This window comes from Staurois parvus, unplaced genomic scaffold, assembly GCF_062004578.1.
Source record: "Staurois parvus isolate SC_StPar_1 unplaced genomic scaffold, SC_StPar_1.0 ptg000715l, whole genome shotgun sequence".
NCBI lineage: Eukaryota > Metazoa > Chordata > Amphibia > Anura > Ranidae > Staurois > Staurois parvus.
Window position 1 is genome coordinate 8,722,230 of NW_028318511.1, and position 21,878 is coordinate 8,744,107.

At 40.5% G+C, this 21,878-nt stretch overlaps 1 protein-coding gene and 1 long non-coding RNA gene across 4 annotated transcripts in view; both read right to left on the bottom strand.

The window, feature by feature from the left end:
• Positions 1-2,242: 2,242 nt before the first annotated feature.
• On the bottom strand, positions 2,243-13,311 carry LOC149445652 (uncharacterized). The gene is made up of 3 exons (XR_016306359.1): positions 13,160-13,311; positions 3,655-3,724; positions 2,243-2,928 (listed from the first exon to the last, which is right to left on the bottom strand). It is a non-coding gene; the product is annotated as an uncharacterized LOC149445652 (long non-coding RNA).
• Positions 13,312-15,634: 2,323 nt separating this feature from the next.
• Positions 15,635-21,878, bottom strand: part of EPS8L2 (EPS8 signaling adaptor L2) — a 219,546-nt gene continuing 213,302 nt past the window's right edge. For all 3 annotated transcript variants that reach the window (XM_089653578.1, XM_089653576.1, XM_089653577.1), the window contains one exon: positions 15,635-18,025. In XM_089653578.1, coding sequence (XP_089509704.1) covers positions 17,960-18,025 — 66 coding nt within the window. In that variant the 3' untranslated portion in view covers positions 15,635-17,959. The remainder of the gene's footprint in view (positions 18,026-21,878) is intronic.

The following is a 21,878-nucleotide window of genomic DNA, read 5'->3' on the forward strand; positions in this document are numbered from 1 at the left end:
AGTTATTCTTTTGTTATGTAAAGCGTAAAGTCCACCCATTCATTCCTATAGACTTCTGAGTATGAGCTCATATTTCACAACTCATAGGATTAAATGGCTGACAGTGTCTGGCTGAGAAAACATTCAGTTAGTGGCCTATTGCTGGATCAGGAATGGGTAAGTATAGAGCTCACCACACACGTTACAATGTGACCATACAATCTCTGTTAGATCTACCCAAGACAATGTAGTGCAAGGAGCTGTCTGATTGAATACAAATTGATGGGTTGGACTGGGTAGGTGCTCCTATTACATAGCTTTGGTCAAATCTAAAGTGGATTGTATGGTCAGATTGTAAGACTAGGTGGGGCATAGAGGCATGGGATCTATCAGAGAATGTGATTGCACCAAAGGTTACTATTCCTCAATTCCTCAAATCTATTCCTCAATAGCCACGAAGAATATAAATCCACTTTGCACCAAATGCCTTGGCAATCCCAACTATTATGTTGTAAAAATTACATCATCACTCTTCTGTACATAGCCTGAGCAGAGCTTTGGGAAATACCCAGCAGGGTCCACCCACTACAGGCTGCTTAGAGGAAAATACAGGAGGAGGCGGAGACAAGACCAGCCACCCTGCACAAGGAGAGGGAGCAGCAGTGAGCGGTCTTAATTACAGGAAGCTCCTACACAGAAGTAAAGTCTCACACTGCATTGCTGCACAGATCTGGAAGAAATACAAAAAGCACAAGATCCAAGTAACAACACACATGCCTCTTGGAATTGGACAATATTGGCTTATCCCAGAGTTCAGTTTTAAAGACATTAGCACAATGTATACATAAAGGAAATTGCACAGAATATACAAATGGATGTTAAAATAAATTTGTATTTTGTTTGTATATTTCTTGCGATTTATTTTTGTTGTATTTGATGAAATGCTGGAAGTCACCTTATAGTTTATTAGAATGTTTTGTGTCTGTGCAAGCATTTCTAATAAAGTGTTTTGAAACAAATATGTTTGTTTGTTTTCTTGGCTTTTCAAGGAAGTTGTTTTAGGCCTCGTTCACACCATATGTGCAGAAACGCTGATGGAAACTGACGCACAGAATTCACTTGCAGAGACATCAGTTTACATCCGTTTTCATGTGTGCTGCAATGAGTTTGATATGCGTTGCAAATTCCTGCACAGAAAAAACCCGCACGCGATACCATATTCACATACAGAGCAATTGATTTTGTTGTACCCTTGCAGAACGCGTGCAGAAAAACTGACGTTTCTACACCATGGTGTGAAGTTCTTAATTTGACAATCCTACAACCCTCCAGGAACCCCCTCAGGGGAGCTCTTAGGAGTCGAAGGGAGCACTGTGCTCAGGTGTGAGTGGTGACAGAAGAGCCTCCCCTGTCATTGCCAGTTTTTATTACTCAATTTATGCAAGTGTCAGTTTTTGTGTCTGCATAACATTGATACATTTCTGGATAATTTATGAAAAACAGCGTCACGTTAATAGAGTGCTCTGGGACCTGAGGCTCTAGAGACTGTTTCCAATATGAGTTTTTGTTCATTTTTTTAAAAACAAATTTGAGAACAGATTCACTTAAATGGCCCACAGATGGTGCAAGTAAGGTGGTAGGTGATCCTGCAAATGATATAAGGAGTAATTGTCACTGCTTCAGGCCAATCTTACCTTGCCTGAAAAAAAGATTCTCTGAGTGCACATCCAGCTCTTCACTGAGATATATGGATCAGTGGTACTTAACCACTGGGCTATGGCAGACTCCCAGACCTTCCTTAAACATCTAAAGTGCCTCCCAGCTCCCATAGTGCCATCCAACCTCCCATAGGGTCCTGCTGTGCCTCTCAAACTCTCATGAGGCCCCCCCAGGCCACTTAAAAGGCCTCAATTTCCATAGTGCCTGCCAACCTTCCACAATGCCCCCTTCAGAGTACTCTAGAATGCTGAAGAGTCTCAAGCCCCCCATAGTGCCCCCAACAGTGTCCCACAGTGTCCTCCAGTCTCCCACATTGTCCCTGCAAAGCCCCCAGCCTCCTGGTGAGATCCAAAACCTTCAGATACTCCATCCCCCTCAATTGCCTCCAAGACTGCTACAGTGTCTTTTATGCACCTTCAGAACCCCCATCCCACCACAGTGACACCAAGCCCCATCCAGAGCCTTCCAGAAGCGCAATACAAGTTTTGTAAGGTACACTGTGGATATCTGTCTAAAGCATAAGATAAGCCCAGGTACATTGATTCTGAGGTCCCTTTATTTAACAATGAAAAGAGAACAAATAGGAGTAATGGGGACCCACAGAATAAATATTATGTAAGAATAAAGAAGAATGGATAAAGAGCAACACAAAGAATGACCAAGGAGAAGAGCATGAAGGGAAAAAAATGCAGTGAGAACACTAGGCCATGGAGCAAGGGGAGTTACAAAGAGGGAACCTGGGAGAAAGAAGGAACAAAGAGTAGAGGAGAAATGGTAGAAATGTGAAGAGTACAGTAGGCCTTAGAGTGGTAGAAATAGCGGAGAGGAAGCCAAGGAGAGAGAAGGAACAAGGAGTAAAGGAGAAAGGACAGAAGTACAAAGAGCACAGTAGGCCATAGAGTGGTGGCTGTAGTGGAGAGGAAGCCAAGGAGTAAGAAGGAACGAGTAGAGGGGGAAGAAAAGACATTCAAAAAACAAAGCAAGCCATGGTGTGGTGGAGAGGGAGCCCATCTGGAAGAACATACAAGGAATTTGAGAGGAAGGGAAGACATACGGAGAGCATAGTAGGCTGTGGAGTGGTGGGATAACCAAAAACAGAGCCGAGGAGACAGAAGGAACAAAGAGTATAGTAGGAATGAAAAAGAGGCAGACAGCACAGTAGGTCAGAGTTGTGAGAGCAGCAGATGTCAGATCATCGAACTCTGGTAGATTTTCATAGTAATGCAAAACCTGTGGTAGAGAAAAAAAGATCTTTTAAGATTACATAGTCGATAAATTGGAATTTATTTTTTTATTCATGATGTGGATAAACAGGGAGAAAGAAGGAACAAGGAGAAGTGGAGGCAGGAATGACATGTGAAGAGCACAGTAAGTCAAGGAGTGGTGGGATTAGTGGACAGGGAGCTGAGGAGAATGAAGAAACAAGGAATAGAGGATGAAGGAAAGACATGCAGAGAGCATTGTAACCCAAAGAGAGGTGGGAAGAGTGTAGAGGGAGCAAGAAGTAAGGGGAAGAGGAGGAGGGAAAGACACGCAGAGAGCACAGCAGGCCATAGAATGGCGGGGGTGGTGGAGACGGAGCCAAGGAGAAAAAAGGAACAGCAGAAAGAAAATACATGCCTAAAATACAGTAGGCCAAAGTTTACCTTGAGGATGCTGGAGAGCCCCTCCATTTTAGAAGGGACAAGCATTACCCAGGCCTTGGCAGCCCTAAGAAGATGTCTCTTTCCTTCCTACTATTCTCTTTGTTCCTTCTGTCTCCTTGGCTCTCTTTTTGCTTATCCCACCACTCCACAGCCTACTATGCTCTCTGCATGTCTTCCCCTCCTCTCTTACTCCTTGTTCGTTCTTCCAGATGGGCTCCCTCTCCACCACACCATGGCCTGCTTTGCTTTTTGAGTGTATCTTGAGGATGGGGGAGAGCCCTTCCATTTTAAGAGAAGGGACAAGCATTACCTAGGCCTTGGCAGCCCTAAGAAGATGTCAGATGATCTACCTCTGGTAGGTTTTCATAGGAATGCAAAACCTGTGGTGGAGAAAAAAAGATCTTTCAGGATTACATAGGCCATAGACAGGGATTTATTTTTTGTATTCATAATGTGGATAGACAGGGAGAAAAAGGGTACAAGGAGTGGGGATACAGGGGGAAAGAAGGAACAAGGAAAAGAGAAGGAAGGAAAGACGTGAAAAGCACAGTAGGCCATAGAATGGTAGGAATAGAAGAAAGGCAGCCAAGGACAAAGACAATGAAAGGCATAGTGGAGGAAGGAAAGCCATGCAGAGAGCATTGTAAGCCAAAGAGTGGTGGGAGTAGTGGAGAGGGAGCTGAGGAGAAAGAAGAAACAAAGAATAGAAGAGGAAGAAAAGAGATGCAGAGAGCATTGTAAGCCAAAGAAAGGTGGGAATAGTGTAGAGAGGGAGCAAGAAGAAACAAGAAACAAGAAGAGGGGTAAGGAAGACACTCAGAGAGCACAGTAGGTTAAAGAGTGGTGGGAGTACTGGAGAGGGAGCCAAGGAGAAAGAAGAAACAAGGAGAAGATCAGGAAGGAAAGACACACAGAAAGCACAGCAGGCCATATAATGGTGGAGGTGGTGGAGAGGGAGCCAAAGAAAGAAGGAACAAGCAGTAGAGGGAAGGAGGAAAAACATGCGAAAAGCACAATAGACTATAGAGTTGTGGGAGTAGTGTACATGCAGTGTACCCACACATCGGTGAGGAGGGAGGACTGCTGAGATATGTGAGTTTTGTTACTTTGCACTTTGAAAATAAAGGAGTCTTTAATGCTACACTTAGAGGGTGTTTTCTTCTTTGGCTCACTGGATTGGTGAGCCATTGTTCTTCAGAGGCACCTTGGCAGAATAAGAGAAATAGGAGGCCCACCAGGAAACACAAAGAAGGAAGGAAAAGTTGTTGGCCCTTTTTGATTCTAGGATCCAGGTTGATCCTACAAGCCTGTTGGCCCTTAGGGGTCGCAGGGAGGAGGTGAGGAGGAAATTTAGCCACTGTTTGGAGAAGATTTTGGCACAAATCACTTATTGAGCATCACCGTATATTGCATGAATTGATTTATCACTTGAAGAACATTATATATATTGATTTGTAGAAGGAACGGACATTTATTTATTCTTTTGCACTATTTTTTGGCACTTTTACACTTTTTAACAAGTTGGTACTACTTTTTTTTTTTTTTTTTTGGTCACTTATATGTCAATTATAAGCATGTGATTTATTTAAGCCACTTGTTTTATTTAAGAGTGTGATCATTTGAGTCATTTATTGATGCACTTATTTATTGAATATTTATTTGAGACACTTTAATCTTTTAGAGTGTGATCACTTGAGGTATTATTGTAATTATTTTTATTGATTATTTATTTTAGCAGTCATTATTTTTGTATTTTGTATATGAATTGATCACTTATTTATATATATTTATTTATTTTGAGCGCCACACTATATATTTATTTATGTTTGCACACTACACTAGGTATTAGTAGGAGAGTGTTGGCAGCTGTATTAGTCGTTCACCATTTTTAGCGCAAGAGGATTCTCTAGACTACCATTGAGGGCCTGCCCCCCTGTCCGCTCCTGATCCCAACTCCCCCTCTGTCTTTTCTCACATTCCGTGCTTGTTCTTTCCTTTGTCTTTTCTCCTTGCTACATTTTCTACAGTGAGCTTCCCAGAGACGAATACTAATAGTTTTTGTGTCTTATTTTAGGGTGCGTCCCTGGGTCATAGGTCTCTGTCATATTTATGTTGTTTACTGATGTACTTCTAATTCTATTGTCGAGATGTATAGATTGTTTTATCTCCTTGGATTTTCTTCATGCTTAAGACCAGTGCTCTGGTCCCATTTGTCTGTACCCATTGTTCTCTCTTCTTTTATATGTTTTGTTATAAAACATAATAAAGACAAATTTGCCTTTAAAATTTGTGGAAAAAAATAAAATCTTCCATGGATTCAATATGCCTTTCAGCAAATTCCTTGGGGTGTCTACTTTCCAAAAAGGAGTAATTTGAGGGAGTTTTATACTGCCTTGGCATTTTAGCACCTCAAAAAGTCAGTCAGAAAGTAAAAACTCTGTAAATTCCAATATACTGTAAAAACCATAGTTTGTAGATGATATAACTTTCACATAAACCAATATACACATATTGGGATTTTGTTTTTACCAAAGACATGCAGCAGAATGCATTTTGACCTAAATTTATGACTAACTTTTATTTTATTTGACATTTTTTTATAACCAAAAGTAGAAAATATAATTTTTTTTCAAAATGTTTGGTCTTTTTTCATTTATATCACAAAAAATACAAAAACCCAGTGATGATCAAATACCACCTTTGTGGGTTTCAACGAGTAATGATATTATGGGAATGAAAGAAATGCTGGCATTTGCCAATGACACTTATGACAAACATAAGTTATTGTGGTCAGTCTGGTTCCATTTCTCCTCTTCCTCGACCCTTCGGGAATTGTGTGCTCCTACTGTGCCTCCCTAGACCTCGTTTATTTGGACTAGTGGACTCGCAGTCCTCTGCCTAAGCACCAGCTTCCTTGCTTTAGACATGATATGTTATGGTCCCCTCCTGGGGTTTTTCCAGGGAGCACACCATTGAGGGCCTGCCCCCCCGTCCGCTCCTGATCCCAACTCCCCCTCTGTCTTTTCTCACATTCCGTGCTTGTTCTTTTCTTTGTCTTTTCTCCTTGCTACATTTTCTACAGTGAGCTTCCCAGAGACGAATACTAATAGTTTTTGTGTCTTATTTTAGGGTGCGTCCCTGGGTCATAGGTCTCTGTCATATTTATGTTGTTTACTGATGTACTTCTAATTCTATTGTCGAGATGTATAGATTGTTTTATCTCCTTGGATTGTCTTCATGCTTAAGACCAGTGCTCTGGTCCCATTTGTCTGTACCCATTGTTCTCTCTTCTTTTATATGTTTTGTTATAAAACATAATAAAGACAAATTTGCCTTTAAAATTTGTGGAAAAAAATAAAATCTTCCATGGATTCAATATGCCTTTCAGCAAATTCCTTGGGGTGTCTACTTTCCAAAAAGGAGTAATTTGAGGGAGTTTTATACTGCCTTGGCATTTTAGCACCTCAAAAAGGCAGTCAGAAAGTAAAAACTCTGTAAATTCCAATATACTGTAAAAACCATAGTTTGTAGATGATATAACTTTCACATAAACCAATATACACATATTGGGATTTTGTTTTTACCAAAGACATGCAGCAGAATGCATTTTGGCCTAAATTTATGACTAACTTTTATTTTATTTGACATTTTTTTATAACCAAAAGTAGAAAATATAATTTTTTTCAAAATGTTTGGTCTTTTTTCATTTATATCACAAAAAATACAAAAACCCAGTGATGATCAAATACCACCTTTGTGGGTTTCAACGAGTAATGATATTATGGGAATGAAAGAAATGCTGGCATTTGCCAATGACACTTATGACAAACATAAGTTATTGTGGTCAGTCTGGTTCCATTTCTCCTCTTCCTCGACCCTTCGGGAATTGTGTGCTCCTACTGTGCCTCCCTAGACCTCGTTTATTTGGACTAGTGGACTCGCAGTCCTCTGCCTAAGCACCAGCTTCCTTGCTTTAGACATGATATGTTATGGTCCCCTCCTGGGGTTTTTCCAGGGAGCACACCATTGAGGGCCTGCCCCCCCGTCCGCTCCTGATCCCAACTCCCCCTCTGTCTTTTCTCACATTCCGTGCTTGTTCTTTTCTTTGTCTTTTCTCCTTGCTACATTTTCTACAGTGAGCTTCCCAGAGACGAATACTAATAGTTTTTGTGTCTTATTTTAGGGTGCGTCCCTGGGTCATAGGTCTCTGTCATATTTATGTTGTTTACTGATGTACTTCTAATTCTATTGTCGAGATGTATAGATTGTTTTATCTCCTTGGATTGTCTTCATGCTTAAGACCAGTGCTCTGGTCCCATTTGTCTGTACCCATTGTTCTCTCTTCTTTTATATGTTTTGTTATAAAACATAATAAAGACAAATTTGCCTTTAAAATTTGTGGAAAAAAATAAAATCTTCTATGGATTCAATATGCCTTTCAGCAAATTCCTTGGGGTGTCTACTTTCCAAAAAGGAGTAATTTGAGGGAGTTTTATACTGCCTTGGCATTTTAGCACCTCAAAAAGGCAGTCAGAAAGTAAAAACTCTGTAAATTCCAATATACTGTAAAAACCATAGTTTGTAGATGATATAACTTTCACATAAACCAATATACACATATTGGGATTTTGTTTTTACCAAAGACATGCAGCAGAATGCATTTTGGCCTAAATTTATGACTAACTTTTATTTTATTTGACATTTTTTTTATAACCAAAAGTAGAAAATATAATTTTTTTCAAAATGTTTGGTCTTTTTTCATTTATATCACAAAAAATACAAAAACCCAGTGATGATCAAATACCACCAAAAGAAAGCATTATTAGTCTGAAAAAGCACGTACATTTTGGGTACAGCAATGCATAACCATGCAATTACCAGTTGAAATGGTGCATTGCCAAATAGCAAAAAAATGGCCTGGTCATAAAGGGGCATAAATCTTCTGGAACTGATGTGGTTAAATTCACACTGCAAGTCCATGACATATATGCAAATGACCACAATAGAGACCAATTTTGTTTACACATCATGTGAATCAATGTGTTCTAAAATGCATCTGAATTTGCACATGTGTAAACCGAGGTGGTTGTAGAGAAGAGAGGACTGCAGAAAAACAGGTACAACCTATGTAGGAGGATTTGTGTGTCTGTGTATCACCTGGGGTCAGTCACTTCACTGGGTATATGTAAGGTTTACAACCACTTTAGGAGGAATGGATTTTTATTTTTTTACACTTTTTACAAGTTTTTTTGAAAATTTTAGGAAACCTAGAGTGTAAACTTACTCGTTTATGTGTGCTACATACGTCAAGTTTGTCTTTTTATTGTGCCTGACTTTGTATTATGTTATTTATGTAATGGGAGAACCAAATAAAGATCTATAAAAGTAGTAAAAAAAATAAAAACAGGATTTAAAAAAAAAAAATTTTAAACTGGAATTAGGCTTTAAGAATAAACACTTTTAACATAGAAAAAAAACTGCATAGCCTATAAGTGTAATGCTACCAGCAGGCCAGACTTCCGCACTCTGTCATTCAAGGAGCCGCCATTCTAGTGAAATCATGCATCACACTCTTACCACGGTGCACTGCCCTGCTCAGCATCCTATCCCTTCACAATATGACCCTGCATGGACAATATTAACTCTTCCTCACCCTTGTCTTTCACTTTCTACTGTTCAAAGAGAGGCCTCTGCCCACGCACTGCAGCTGAGGACCAAAAGAGATGACATTAATAAAAATGAAAGCCAGGGAACTGTCTATTCTCCAAGTAAAAAGGAGCAACCAAGATAATGTGGATAACACACAGGTAAAGTAATTTTTTGACAGAAGAGAGACTTTTAGAGGTGTATTTATTAAAAAAAAAAAAAAAAGACAGTGAAACTTTATGTACATTTGTTCTGTGTGAATGTTTTCTCCAAGCCCAATGTTATTCATCCCCTTAAAAATAGAGAGGCTCAGAAAAATACCACATTATGACCAGCAGATGGAGCCGATGATTATAGTAAACAAGTATGTATTCCTTATGCTCACCAGCTCCATCTAGGGGCCATAATGTGGTGGTTTCCTGACTTGCTCTATTCTGTATTCTGTATGTATTCTGTATAATATCATATTAGTCACACTTTCTCCCTCGAAAGTCCAAAGTCAAAGTAAAACCTTCCCAGCGTCTGTGAAATCCTCAAATCAGTACAAATTCATGCTCCTAATTCATCCACCTTCATGAAATCACTCCTTCTTATTCCAAGTATACCTCAAAAAGGGAAGAAACTATACATAGTGCATTACCTATTTAATAACCAAATTAAATTTCAAACCCAGTGCATAATATATGCAAAAAATGTTTTCACCCAATTTCCACTTCTGAGTGACTGTATTAACCAATTCAATACCGGGCAATTTTACACCTTCCTGCCCAGGCCCGTTTTCAGGTTTCAGCGCTCTCACAATTTGAATGACAATTGCGCGGTCATACAACACTGTACCCAAACTAAAATTTTATCATTTTCTTCACACAACTAGAGCTTTCTTTTGGTGGTATTTAATCGCCACTGGGGTTTTTATTTTTTGCTAAATTAACAAAAAAAGACCAAAAATTTTGAAAAAAACACACGTTTTTCTTTGTTTCTGTTATAAGAGTTTGCAAATAAATAATTGTTCTTCATAAATTTAGGCCGAGATGTATTCTGCTACATGTCTTTGGTGAAAATAACCCAAATTAGGATGTATTTTTTAGTTTGTAGGAAAGTTATAGAGTTCACAAACTATGGTATAGATCTGAAAATTGATCAATCCTGAAGTACTGACAGCCAATCTAATTTCTTGAGGTCCAAGAATGTCAGAACAGTACAGATATCCCCCAAATGACCCCTTTTTGCAAAGTAGACAGTCCGACGTACTTCATAAGAGGCATGGCAAGTTTTTTGAAGTTGTATTTTTTTGTCATAATTTTTCAGAAAATGAAAAAATTAAAAAAATTAGTTTCACTATTTTTTTTTTTACATATTGTCACCAGTGCAGTACAGCGTCATCATATAACTGGCAGTGATTATTTTTTATTAATTTTTTTCTTTTTTTTAAGATTTTTTTTTCATATTGCACTATGACCAAAGTAGTACAATGTTACCATAGTAACATTGTACTACTTTGGGGAAGTGATCAGTATTTTTTTTTTTTTTTACACAATTTGCTTATAGCAAAGAATTACTTTGCTATAAGCAAGCATTTACCTGAATGACATCGATTCATTCAGGGTTTTTTTTTTTTTTGTGCTTAGCTGTGATTTGGCCACACATGTGCATGTGATTAGCTGTGACCATTCACAGCTAGACACTAGTATACAATAGATGGCATGAATGAAGCCATCCATTGTATATAACTGTCATGTGACCTGCTGTGACCGTCTATGTCCGACATAACATCCTTGACGCGTTTAGTCACTTTCGACTTCTTCAAAAAGTCCAAAGTCAAAACATCCGATGTCACGTCCTTGATGCATTTCGTCACTTCCGACTTCTTCAAAAAGATCCTGAGGAGGTGTTGACAGAACTGATCTGATCAATCAAGAGGTTTGAGGTGTGGCTGATGGGATGTCACCTTGATTATGACCATGTAGATGCCCTTCCACAGATACTGTTTTCTATAGGTATTATTATCTTTATGTACCCACAGGTTATATTCTAGTAATGTGTATATTATTGTTCAGCATAAAATTACCTCTTAAATGAATCCAAACATGATAGGTATCAGATGGCTATTTTACCTAGGTGAGGTAACGTGTACAATTTGCATCCAGTACCTTCCAGTATTGTGGTGTTTGGGCTTAAAGGATAAGTTCACCTTTTCGGGCAGAATTTCACTTTTCATAATAAATAGAAGCTTTTTCCAATGCTAATTATGGCCCAGCCATCCCAATGTGCTTTTCTCTCATTTACCTCTCCCACTGGACATTTCATTTTTTATCAGTTTATGTGAGATTTTTAACTGATTTTCAGATTGAATCATTTTCTGTTGATGATATCTCAGCATCCACCTCCCAGAAGCCTTCACTTCCTTGTTGCATCACAGAAGAGGGCAAGGTAGGATGTGTTCACCATTCTGGACCACACCTCGCTCATTACAACTACCTTTCTCCCATCAGCTATGTAGTACAAGGGCCTGTCTGATTTGATACCAATTGAATAGATTGTTCAGGTGTGTACTCCTATTCCATAGTTCTGGTAAATCTAATGGAAATTGTACAGAGATTGTACAATCAGATTGCATAGTGTATGGCTTTCTTCATACAAGTACATAGGAGGGAGTGTATGGAGACACTCAGTTGTCAGGCCCTGTTCACATCTCCACATAGTGAAGACTCACATTCCTGTATGCGTTTGATTTGGGTGTTTTGGAGCGTTTTCACTCGTCACGCATAGTGCAGTCCATTCACTTGAACGGGCTGCCATACATGCAACAATCTCCCGAGAGAAGCTCCAGAACATTTTTGGAGCGGAGCACGATCTGTTACCACAGTTTTGGGTGTGTTTGCTGCACTTGGGGTGCCTTTAATCACTTGCTTTCCAGAGGATTTACTCCCCTTCCTGACCAGGTCATTTTTTGCGTTACGGCTCTGCGGTAACTGACAATTGTGCGCTCATGCAACTCCGCACCCAGATGAAATTTACGTCCTTTTTCCCCATGAACTGAGCTTTCTTTCGGTGGTATTTGATCATCTGTACATTTTTTATTTTTTGCACTATAAGCAAAAAAAGACTGACAATTTTTAGAAAAAAACTATATTTTGGACTTTTTGCTATTAAACATGTCCAGTGAAAAAATGTAAAAAATCTAATTTCATCATAAATTTAGGCCAAAATGTATTCTGCTCCATGTCTTTGCTAAAATAAATCCCAATATGTGTAAGTAAATTGGTTTACGTGAAAGTTATAGCGTTTACAAAAGGCGGTATAGATACTGGGATTTTTTTTTTCTTCCTACTAGTAATGGTGGCGATCAGCAACTTTTAGCGGGACTGCGGCGGGCATTCTGACACTGGGGGGGGGGGGAAATAAATTGGTGTCACTGACATCCCCAGTGCCAGCAATACAGTGATCAGTGGTAAAAAAACAGCACTGCCTCTGTACTAATGGCACTGGTAATGACAGATGACCCCCTCCCATTAGCAGGTAATGAAAGATGATCCTCCCCCCCACCAAGTAATGACAAATGATCTACATCCCCCCACCAAGTAATGACAGATGGCTCCCTCCCCTTACCAGGTAATGACAAATGACCTACCTCCCTCCAACAGGTAATGACTGATGGCCTCCTTTCCCCCTGCCAGATAATGACAGATGACCCTATCTCCCCACACCAGGTAATGACAGATGACCAATCCTCTCCACCAGGTAATGGCAAATGGCCTCCCCCCCACAGGTAATGACTGATAGCCTCCTTCCCCCTACCAGGTAATGACAGATGACCCCTTTCCCCACCAGGTAATGACAGATGACTCTCTCCTCCTAGTAACGACACTTGGCCCCCAGGGAATTACTAATTCTCCCCCCCCACCATCCTGGTAATGTCACATTATTCCCCCTCTCCCCCATGCTGACAATGACAGATTCCCCATCTAGCTCTCCTGCTCATCCTGTTTAAAATGTCACAGTAAATCCTGCAGCCGCCCCTCCGGAGGGGTTTTTGTGAGAATTTTTGTGTGAGTGTCAGCAGGAGTTGTGGGGAGGGGTGGAGCAGTGTGTCTGTTCTCTGCACGGATCCAACCGCTATCTTTTTACCTCCCCAATGACAGCAGTACCAGATCCTGGATGGTGCTCACCTTCTCCTCCCTCGCTCAGCCCAGTGACAGCTCGGTGTCCATCCCTGCCTGGTTGTCAGCACTGACACTTTCCCATTCAGCAGGGCTGTCCTCACCACGTCCTTCCACCGCTACTCTCTGGAGCCAAGAGCTCAGAGCTCAGGAGCTTCCGCTTTGCTCTGGATTCTGCTTTGCCTGTCATAGTGACAGGGAGACAGCACTGGCCCCCCTGGAGCATGAGCACTGTCACAGTTGTGACCCCTTGAGATCCCTGATGCCAGGCCCATGCCATACACTATACATATGATTGTACAATCTCTGTACAACCTCCTTTAGATTTACCAAAACTTTATAATCGGAGGACACAACATCTATCCAATCACGATGTATCCAATCAAGCAGGCCCTTGCACTACAACAGGAGTGTCCCATGGGCTGCATTGAGGCCCAAGGAGTTTATCATGTGGCCTGAGCCCATCTGTAGAAATGCTGGGGTAACCAGGCAAATGCACATGGGGAGAGATCCTGGGGATGCTGTGAAAAAATAGGGTGTGTGTTTAATGAGGTCAGTGCAGGATATGTGTGCTAATGAGATCAGTCTGCTTCTGGGGTTCTACTGACTCCTCTGTCCTCTGTCTACATTCCAGGAATTCAAAAAGCTGTCTAAGAAATTTACCAAAGACTAAGGTAAGGCCTTGTTCTCCAGATCAAAGAGAGATTATATATTTTTGCCACTGAGGTACGTTAATTGTATATTGGTGCAAAGGAGAGCTGCATTTTAGAAAGAAAATAAGGTGAGTTTAGCCTTTAAACTGCTGCTAATTAATTGATACGGGTAAATATATCCTTATTTTGGCAGTACTATTATTATCTTAGGAGTTATGAAATACACTGAAGTTTGGATTTTACAGGACGAGATAGACAGAAATGTTAATTACTCCAGCTAAATTATTTACAATGGGGAGTTAACTAAGAGAATATCTGCTTGCTTTTACGATATCACTTAGCCCTGGATAAGACATTTTATTGCCAGCCATGTACTCATAATGGGTTTAATTACACTGCAAACCATGTGTGGCCAAATTAAAATGTTTTATAGCTTTATGATGGCTAATCCTAATTTCCAATGTTGACAACCTTGGGGGATTTTTGTTGTTTGCAGATATGGAGATGATAAGCAAACTCTTGACATACTGCAGTGTTCTGTTACAGATTTCCTGCTAAAACATTGAATTGGCTATTATTATTTGTCTTCTAAGTAATGGCCCGCAGAATGTTTTCAGCTATTCCTCAGTTGAGATAGCAGGTCCTTTGAAATCCAAGCCCCTAGCAGAAATGTGAATTAAGTTAAAAGGCTTTGGAGGTGCAGTCCTAAATATATGGAAAGGAATTCACTGCTGTTCTGTGTCCCTATTCTACAAAAATTTCATGGCCAACCTATGACTTCTGAACAGCATGTTTGTTCATCTCACATATCCTTTTGGGGTGCCCAGTCTGCACTGTGAATGTTTACATGTTATGTGCAATTAAACCATGGCAACATCTAATGTTTGTGTAGTATTATGTTCAGCAGACTGTGTTCTTCTATTGTTGTGACTTAGATGACGTTCAGAGCACATTTTATGCCCAATTCATGCAAAACTCCATGTAATCCCAAGGGGTTCACATACTTTTTCTTGTAACTGTATATGATGACACTGTACTGCATTGGTGACAGTATGTAAAAAAAAAAGTGAAAACATTTTCTTCATTTTCTACAAAATTATGACAAAATAAAATTGCCTTGCCTCTTACTAAATACCTCTGTCTACTTTCCGAAAAGCGGTCGTTTTGGTTGGTATTTGTACTGTCCTGGCATTTTTGGGCTTCAAGAAATTAGATCAGCTGTCAGTACATAAGGATTTTTCAATTCTTAGATATACTGTATACCATAGTTTGTGGACTCCATAAACTTTCCTACCAACTAAATAATAAACACTGCTTTGGGTTATTTTCACCAAAGACATGTAGCGGAATACATTTTGGCTTAAATTTTTTTTTCAAAATATTGTCTTTTGTTGTTTATAGTGCAAAAAATTAAAAATAAAAACAGTGGCGATTAAATACCACCAAAAGAAATCTCTATTTGTGTGCATAAAATTATAAAAATTTCATATTGGCACAGTGTTGCATGACCGGGCAATTGTCATTTAAAGTACAACAGCGCTGAAAGGTGAAAATTGGCCTGGGCAGGAAGGGGGTAAAAGTGCCAGGTAGTCAAGTGGTTAAAATACATATAATAATGATTACAGAGCTAAATTAATGTGTTTCTTTTATATCCTTCTAGAGTTCAGGTGTAACTCTCAATCTATGCAAAAAATAAATAAATATGTATATATATATATATATATATATACATACATACATACACTCTTTTTTGACACCCAAAGCATTTTAATACAGCCAAGAAAGGACATTCGTACTCAACCCCAATCACAAAAAGAGTTATTACTCCATAAACATTTGATTATTAAGTTTTATTTCCAGTGATCACAATATTACAGGTTTTCACTGTGATGGTCAATAAGAGAGTGTTTTGCACTTACATTTTCATTGCTATTAAATAATTTACCATAACATTGTATTTGTTACTTTTCTGTAACATCAAAGAACTGAAACATACCTTGAAAAGGGTGAATTCAGAAATAAAAAGACTAGATGTATGCTTGCATGATGACATTAAACTTGTCCTGCTCCTGAAGAATCAATGTTGAGCAAGTTGGGCTGAATCCTAGTTAGCTGAGTAAACATGATGGCTGTTTATCACTTCTGAGATGCGCTCAGGCACTGAATAGCTTCCCCATACTTCGCAAAGCTATTATTGTAAAACCTGAACATCTTTATGTGGGGCCCCTGATCTCACCCAAAAATCACGTTCATATCTGAAATAATTGTATTAATTTGTAATGCATGGCTAATAAAACAAAGTCCAACCACAGCTCTTACCATTTGTACCTTGAGTGGTGGTGGTTGTTGTGTATGTGAGCCAATCATTGAGCTGAAAATCACCCAACATGCACTTCCAGACCTAATGCAATGTATTGTACTTGCAGTGCAGAGGCCATGCATATTTAATTTGCTGTTGGATCACATTTTAATAGCATATATTTCTTAACCTATTGCAGTAGTATCCTTTGCAGTACATCATACACAAGAAAATTAGAATTTTCATGTTTGGATGACCAGATGTTCTGTAGATCCATTCTTACGCATAATGAACATCCAAGTGACAGTTCATGTCTTACAAACTTTGAGGCAATAACAGGTGACATTGACTTATGTTTCCTGTATCAACAACTAAAGTGAATGGACTCAAATTTTCCAACTAGTCATATAGTCATCAGTAGGGCCGGGACAAGGGGTGGGCCAGAGGAGTGACTGCCCTGGGCACAATGGTTTGCTGTAGGGATGGGGGCACCTTCCTTCTGTTAGAAGGCTGAGAGGAGTAGTGCAGTGAGGAAAGCAAGAGAGAGCCGGGAGGTGGTGCAGGCTGTGTTCTCTTAAAAAAAAACTGTGTACTTCCATGTCAATGCAAAACCTGACTTACAGATCAGGAGCTGCACAACAATATTGTCAAGCGAGTGACTGCTGGGAGCAGGATCCCCTAAGCTTGCACATCATGAACGAAGGGGGATGGGGGGGCAGTTTGGCATCTTTGCCCTGGGCGCTGGGTGACCTTGTCCTGGCACTGGTCATCAGTATCCAAGATACAGAGAGACAGTCGCATGACTATACTGATATATTTTTATTGTGTGACAATCTCTTTTCAACTGTGGCCAACTCAACACAAACCTGACCCAGCTGTCAAACAGACCTTTCAAACTGTTCTTTTTTTACATGTTTCACTATGTCTAATTAATTTAATTGTGTGCCATTTAGATCAGTGTTAACACACAGTCATACAGCTGCCTAATAAAGTGAAGCAACACAGACAGAAACAGGACATTTCATTTCAGGTGTCCCTCATCATCCAAATAAATCATCATATTTATACAGAACTGCAATTATTTGTGGTAAAGCATTTCTCTGTATTGTGATTGCATGCACAGCTAATACAGACCAAGCACAAGAACGTGGGGTCCACATTGTTCACTCCCAAGACCGGCTGCAAAATGATATTATAATAGTCTGTATGTAGGATAACCCCTTCACTGCCAAACTATGAATTCCTAAAGATGGAGATTTATTTCATCTGCCCTGCACAGACTCTTGGCAAGGCTCTGCCTGGCTCCAGATGTCTTTGCACAAAATCAGTTTATAAAATAAAGGAATATACATATAAAAATAATACTTTCATGCAATACTTATAGCTCATACCCCTTTTCACCTTATAACTGCTATAAGAACAGCAGGCCTCGTAGGCAGCAAAGAAAAGAAACAAAGTGTAGAGAAAATAAAAACTGTCGAGTCCATGAGATATACAAACATAAATATGTGAATACTATATATATATCTATACATACATGCAGATGTGCTGTGATGGCTTTGCTGTGTGCTGCAGGCATGTTAAATGCTTAGAGGCAACAATGGTTGAAAATACTCTGCAATGCACCACATGGCCCACTAGGGGGAAGGAAAGAACTTGCTGCATATTTATGTATACATTTATATATATACTGTATATATACTGCGGAGGTCCATATTGCTTTCCCTTGCTTTAACAATTTACAGGGGTACATCCAAAAATCCTTTTGCAGCCAAAGGCATACACAGCAGCGAGTGATTCTGCAAGGCTTTGTGGATCGTTGCATAGGATAGAGAGAGTCATTAAGGAGACATTCTGCTAGTCTTCAAGCTTCTCTTGACGCCTTCTCATGATTTCACTGAGTTCATTCCCACCCTGACTTATCTGAAAAAGAAATGTGATTTAATTATTAACGATAGCACTACACTCCTTAAATCCAGTGTCCATGCTCTTTAAAGTGAATATAAAGGCTGAAGTTTTTGTTCCCTTTTTGGATTTTATGTATGAAGCCCCCCTCCCCCGTTATATTTACCTGAGTCTGATCGCAATCCTGCACTGTGCACAAGAGCCTTGGCTCTCCCAGGTCTCTCCTCATTGGCTGAGACACAGATGAGGGAGCCATTGGCTCCTGCTGCTGTCAGTCACAGCCATTGAAGAGAGAGAGGGGGAACTGAGCTGCGCTCTGTAGGTTCTATGGATGTACAGGGAAAAACGAGTAGGATCAGGGCTGCTCTGTGCAAAACCATTGCACAGAGCAGAGAGGTATGACATGTTTGTTATTTTAATAAAAAAACAAAGCTTTACAACCACTTTAGGAAGGCACAGCTTATAGTCATCAATCATAAATGAAAAATATGCGTAAACTGCAGGGTTACACTGTAGGTCTGACTCAGCAGGTGACATGTTGGACCTTTGCTTCAACAAGGTGTTTCTCTATAGAATTCTTGCAGGTGACAGTCTATTCTACTGTTGTAGCTGCTTTCTAAGGGAAACAAATTGTGAGACGTATAACACCTTTTTGTTTTGATGTAAAAGTTCTGGAAAGTATTTAACTGAATACAATGGAAAAGTTCATCTGGACTTTAAACAATTGGTTGTGAAATATTGTAACTGAAAAATGATAGAAAGCTCCAAAACCTCCAATAAAATGGTCAGAATAAGGCATTTCCAGACCTATGCTCTTGGAATTTTAAAGACAAATATAGCACTATATCAAGTGAGACATATCTTTTATTATTCATTGGGACTTGTCTGGTAGGCTTTTATTTTTATCTGGACTTCAGATAAACTCAATTTCATAGACTTTTTTGTATTGTTTATGCAGTACTTATTTATTGTTTATGTAGAGGGCTGAGTAGCAGCCTGGGTGTGATAGCTAGCAGGGTCAAATTTGGGTCAGAGCTGAAAAGTAATACAGACTAGGTCTCTGAGACTTCCCCCTGTTCAAGAACGTTGGAGAAAGATCTAGAAACACTAGGCAGAGGTGAGGAGTGGCTAGTCTGTACTCTTGGAGGATCTTGGCCAATCCCCAAAAGGAGGCTTGGCAGGGGCCAGGGCAGCCTTTAAGAATAACCAAGCCTGCTCAGCAAGAGAGTGAAGAGAGAGTTCGGTTGGAAGATGGAGAGGAAGTGAGGCTGAAGAGCAGGATCATGGGAGGGAGCCCAGATGCAAGAGGGATCCACCTTCAGGCAGGAAGCTTGGAAGAAAGAAAGCTTGTGTCAGGAATGGACTTGCCAATAGTGGTGGGACTCACCTGCCTTGTGGGCTGCAGTACCAGGGCTGGCCAGCGGGTGCTCTCAACAACCAGAGGTTCACTTCGGCAATTAGCCATCACCTGGGGCTGATTGCAGGTGGTGTATTTAAGGGATGGCCAGACCTGCAGTCTGTGCCTTGGTGTGTGTTTTTCCATGGGCCCCTGTATCTTGTAACCTGCATTCCTGTTCCTGTTTCTGCCTGAATTGTTGCCGACCCTGCCTGATCCTGACCTCTGCTGACTTCTCCTGTTTGATCCCTGGCTTGTGACCCTGACCATTCTCTGCCTGACCCCCTGTACCTACCTGTCCGTTAGTTGCTGTACCCGGCTCGTGACCTGACTACTCTCCGCCTGCTCCTCCTGTACCTACCTGCCCGATAGTTATCGACCCGGCCTGCCTGACTACGTTGTGCTCTATATGTGTATGTACCTGTGTATCTATATCAGTTTAGGTTTGGGTTTGTTTCACCTTGTTGTATGTATTTGTGTTAGCTTGGGGTTTGGTGCACTGCGTTTATATTTGTATTGTTAGTCTTAATAAATTGTCTTATTTACTATATCTGAAGCCTACGTTTCCCTGTGTCAGTCCACACACTGCTGGTCACACCCGCATCTCTGATAGCTTGGGACTTCACAGGCCCCCTGAGAGAGGACCACGTGTGGGGCAGGGAGGAAGCGGCCCAGCTAGAAGGCCTGGTAGCAGACACCAACCCACCAGCAACACAGAAGGACAGAGAGAGTAGATCTGCACCCCCTGGGCCAGATAGGGGAAGGAGCACTCTGCTGGGAAACCAGATTAGCAACTACCCAGGACTGTCTTACTTTAAAGTTACAGGCACTGGATCCCCTGCTCATGGATTCACCCAGAATCTAGTATCTAGGGTCTGGGGTGGTACAACTGTAGACGCTGGCTAGCTCTCCAAGAAGAGGAATTTTTTTTTACTGTAAAAAAACTTGTATATAGTTCCAGGAAAGTTTCTCAGTTCTATTGGGCATCCTGTACGGGTTTACTCCATCCAAGTTATCAACCCCTCAATAATATCACAAAAACAAAGCTCAAGGACTGATTACTGTGTCCTGGATGCAAGTCTGACTGAGGAAATGTGTGTTGCCTGGCAGTGCAGGACTATAGGGGAACCCAAAAACTTCAGCAACTCCTAAGGGGGTAGTGCTACGTTTACAAACTGTTTATTTCGGTAATGGCATACAAATAGTACAGTGAAGACATATACAATGGACTGTATCCAAGAGCTGTCATCAAGAACATTTCAGTCTATACAGGCGTAGAACAACTGCATATGTCATACAAAAACATAATACAATCAGGCAAGGCATTGCATAACCCTCATGCAAAAGTACCTTGTGATGGAACTGACATTAAAAGTAGAAAAACAAGTAAGGCAAAGTTGTGGATAGAGTGGGGAAGGAAACCTTTGTTTTTTTATTTCTGTCTGTGCACCTGTTGTGTTGACTTCTTTTTAATTCCTGTCCTAGTGACATCTGATTAAAATCCTGACTAAAAAGAAGTGTAGAGAAATTTCCCCACTGGAAAAGTACCATATTCTTGACTGCTTACAACTTAGATATATACTTCTTATTGCTTGTGCCACATACATGGAGTGATTACTGCTGTCTTATCCAACAATTTCCCCCCGTTTTGTATGTAATGGCTATTTAACTGCTATTGTATTTAACTCTTGACAACAAAGTAAATATGAGTTTAATACAATACATAGGATTGTTAGTAGCATCTAATGTCAGCACTTCTCAAGCTCCGCCATATGCATTCTGTCTGAAAAGGACACCATCAGGGGCACCTTTTACCAATGTAGCATCCTCCTAGATAGGTTGTAATATAGGTTAGGTCACAGGTGTCAAACTGGCGGCCCTCCAGCTGTCCCCAAATTACAAGTCCCATGAGGCATTGCAAGATTGACAGTTACAAGCATGACTCCCAAAGGCAGAGGCATGATGGGACTTGTAGTTTTGCAACAGCTGGAGGGCCGCCATTTTGACACCCGTGGGTTAGGTGAATTTATTTTTGGCTCCTCTGCATTCAGTGGAGCAACTTGTTATTACTTCAGGCTGTTCTGGGATTCCCTGGCTGCAGGACTGACTATTTACCCTGCCACCTGGGGGGGGCAACCCATACACATGTAAGGGGCCTGAGGTTCCTGAGGGGCACGCCCACACGGGCCATAACCAACGAGACTGAATTGTTTCTGCTGTAGTAACTAGCAATTGTCACATCAATCGCAGCTCAGGTGTATGGAAGAGCTGCACTGCGTGTAGACTGCAGGACTGCTCAGTGCTCACTGTGGACTGGTCTCGAGACAAGTTCTTGTCACTGACTCTTTGTTGGATTGGGTTGTCTCTTTGCTATATGGGGATGTCTGTTTGCTTAATTGGGATGTCTCTTTGCTGAATATATGGGATGTCTCTTTGCTGGATTGGGGTGTCCCTTTGCTGGATTGGGATATCTCT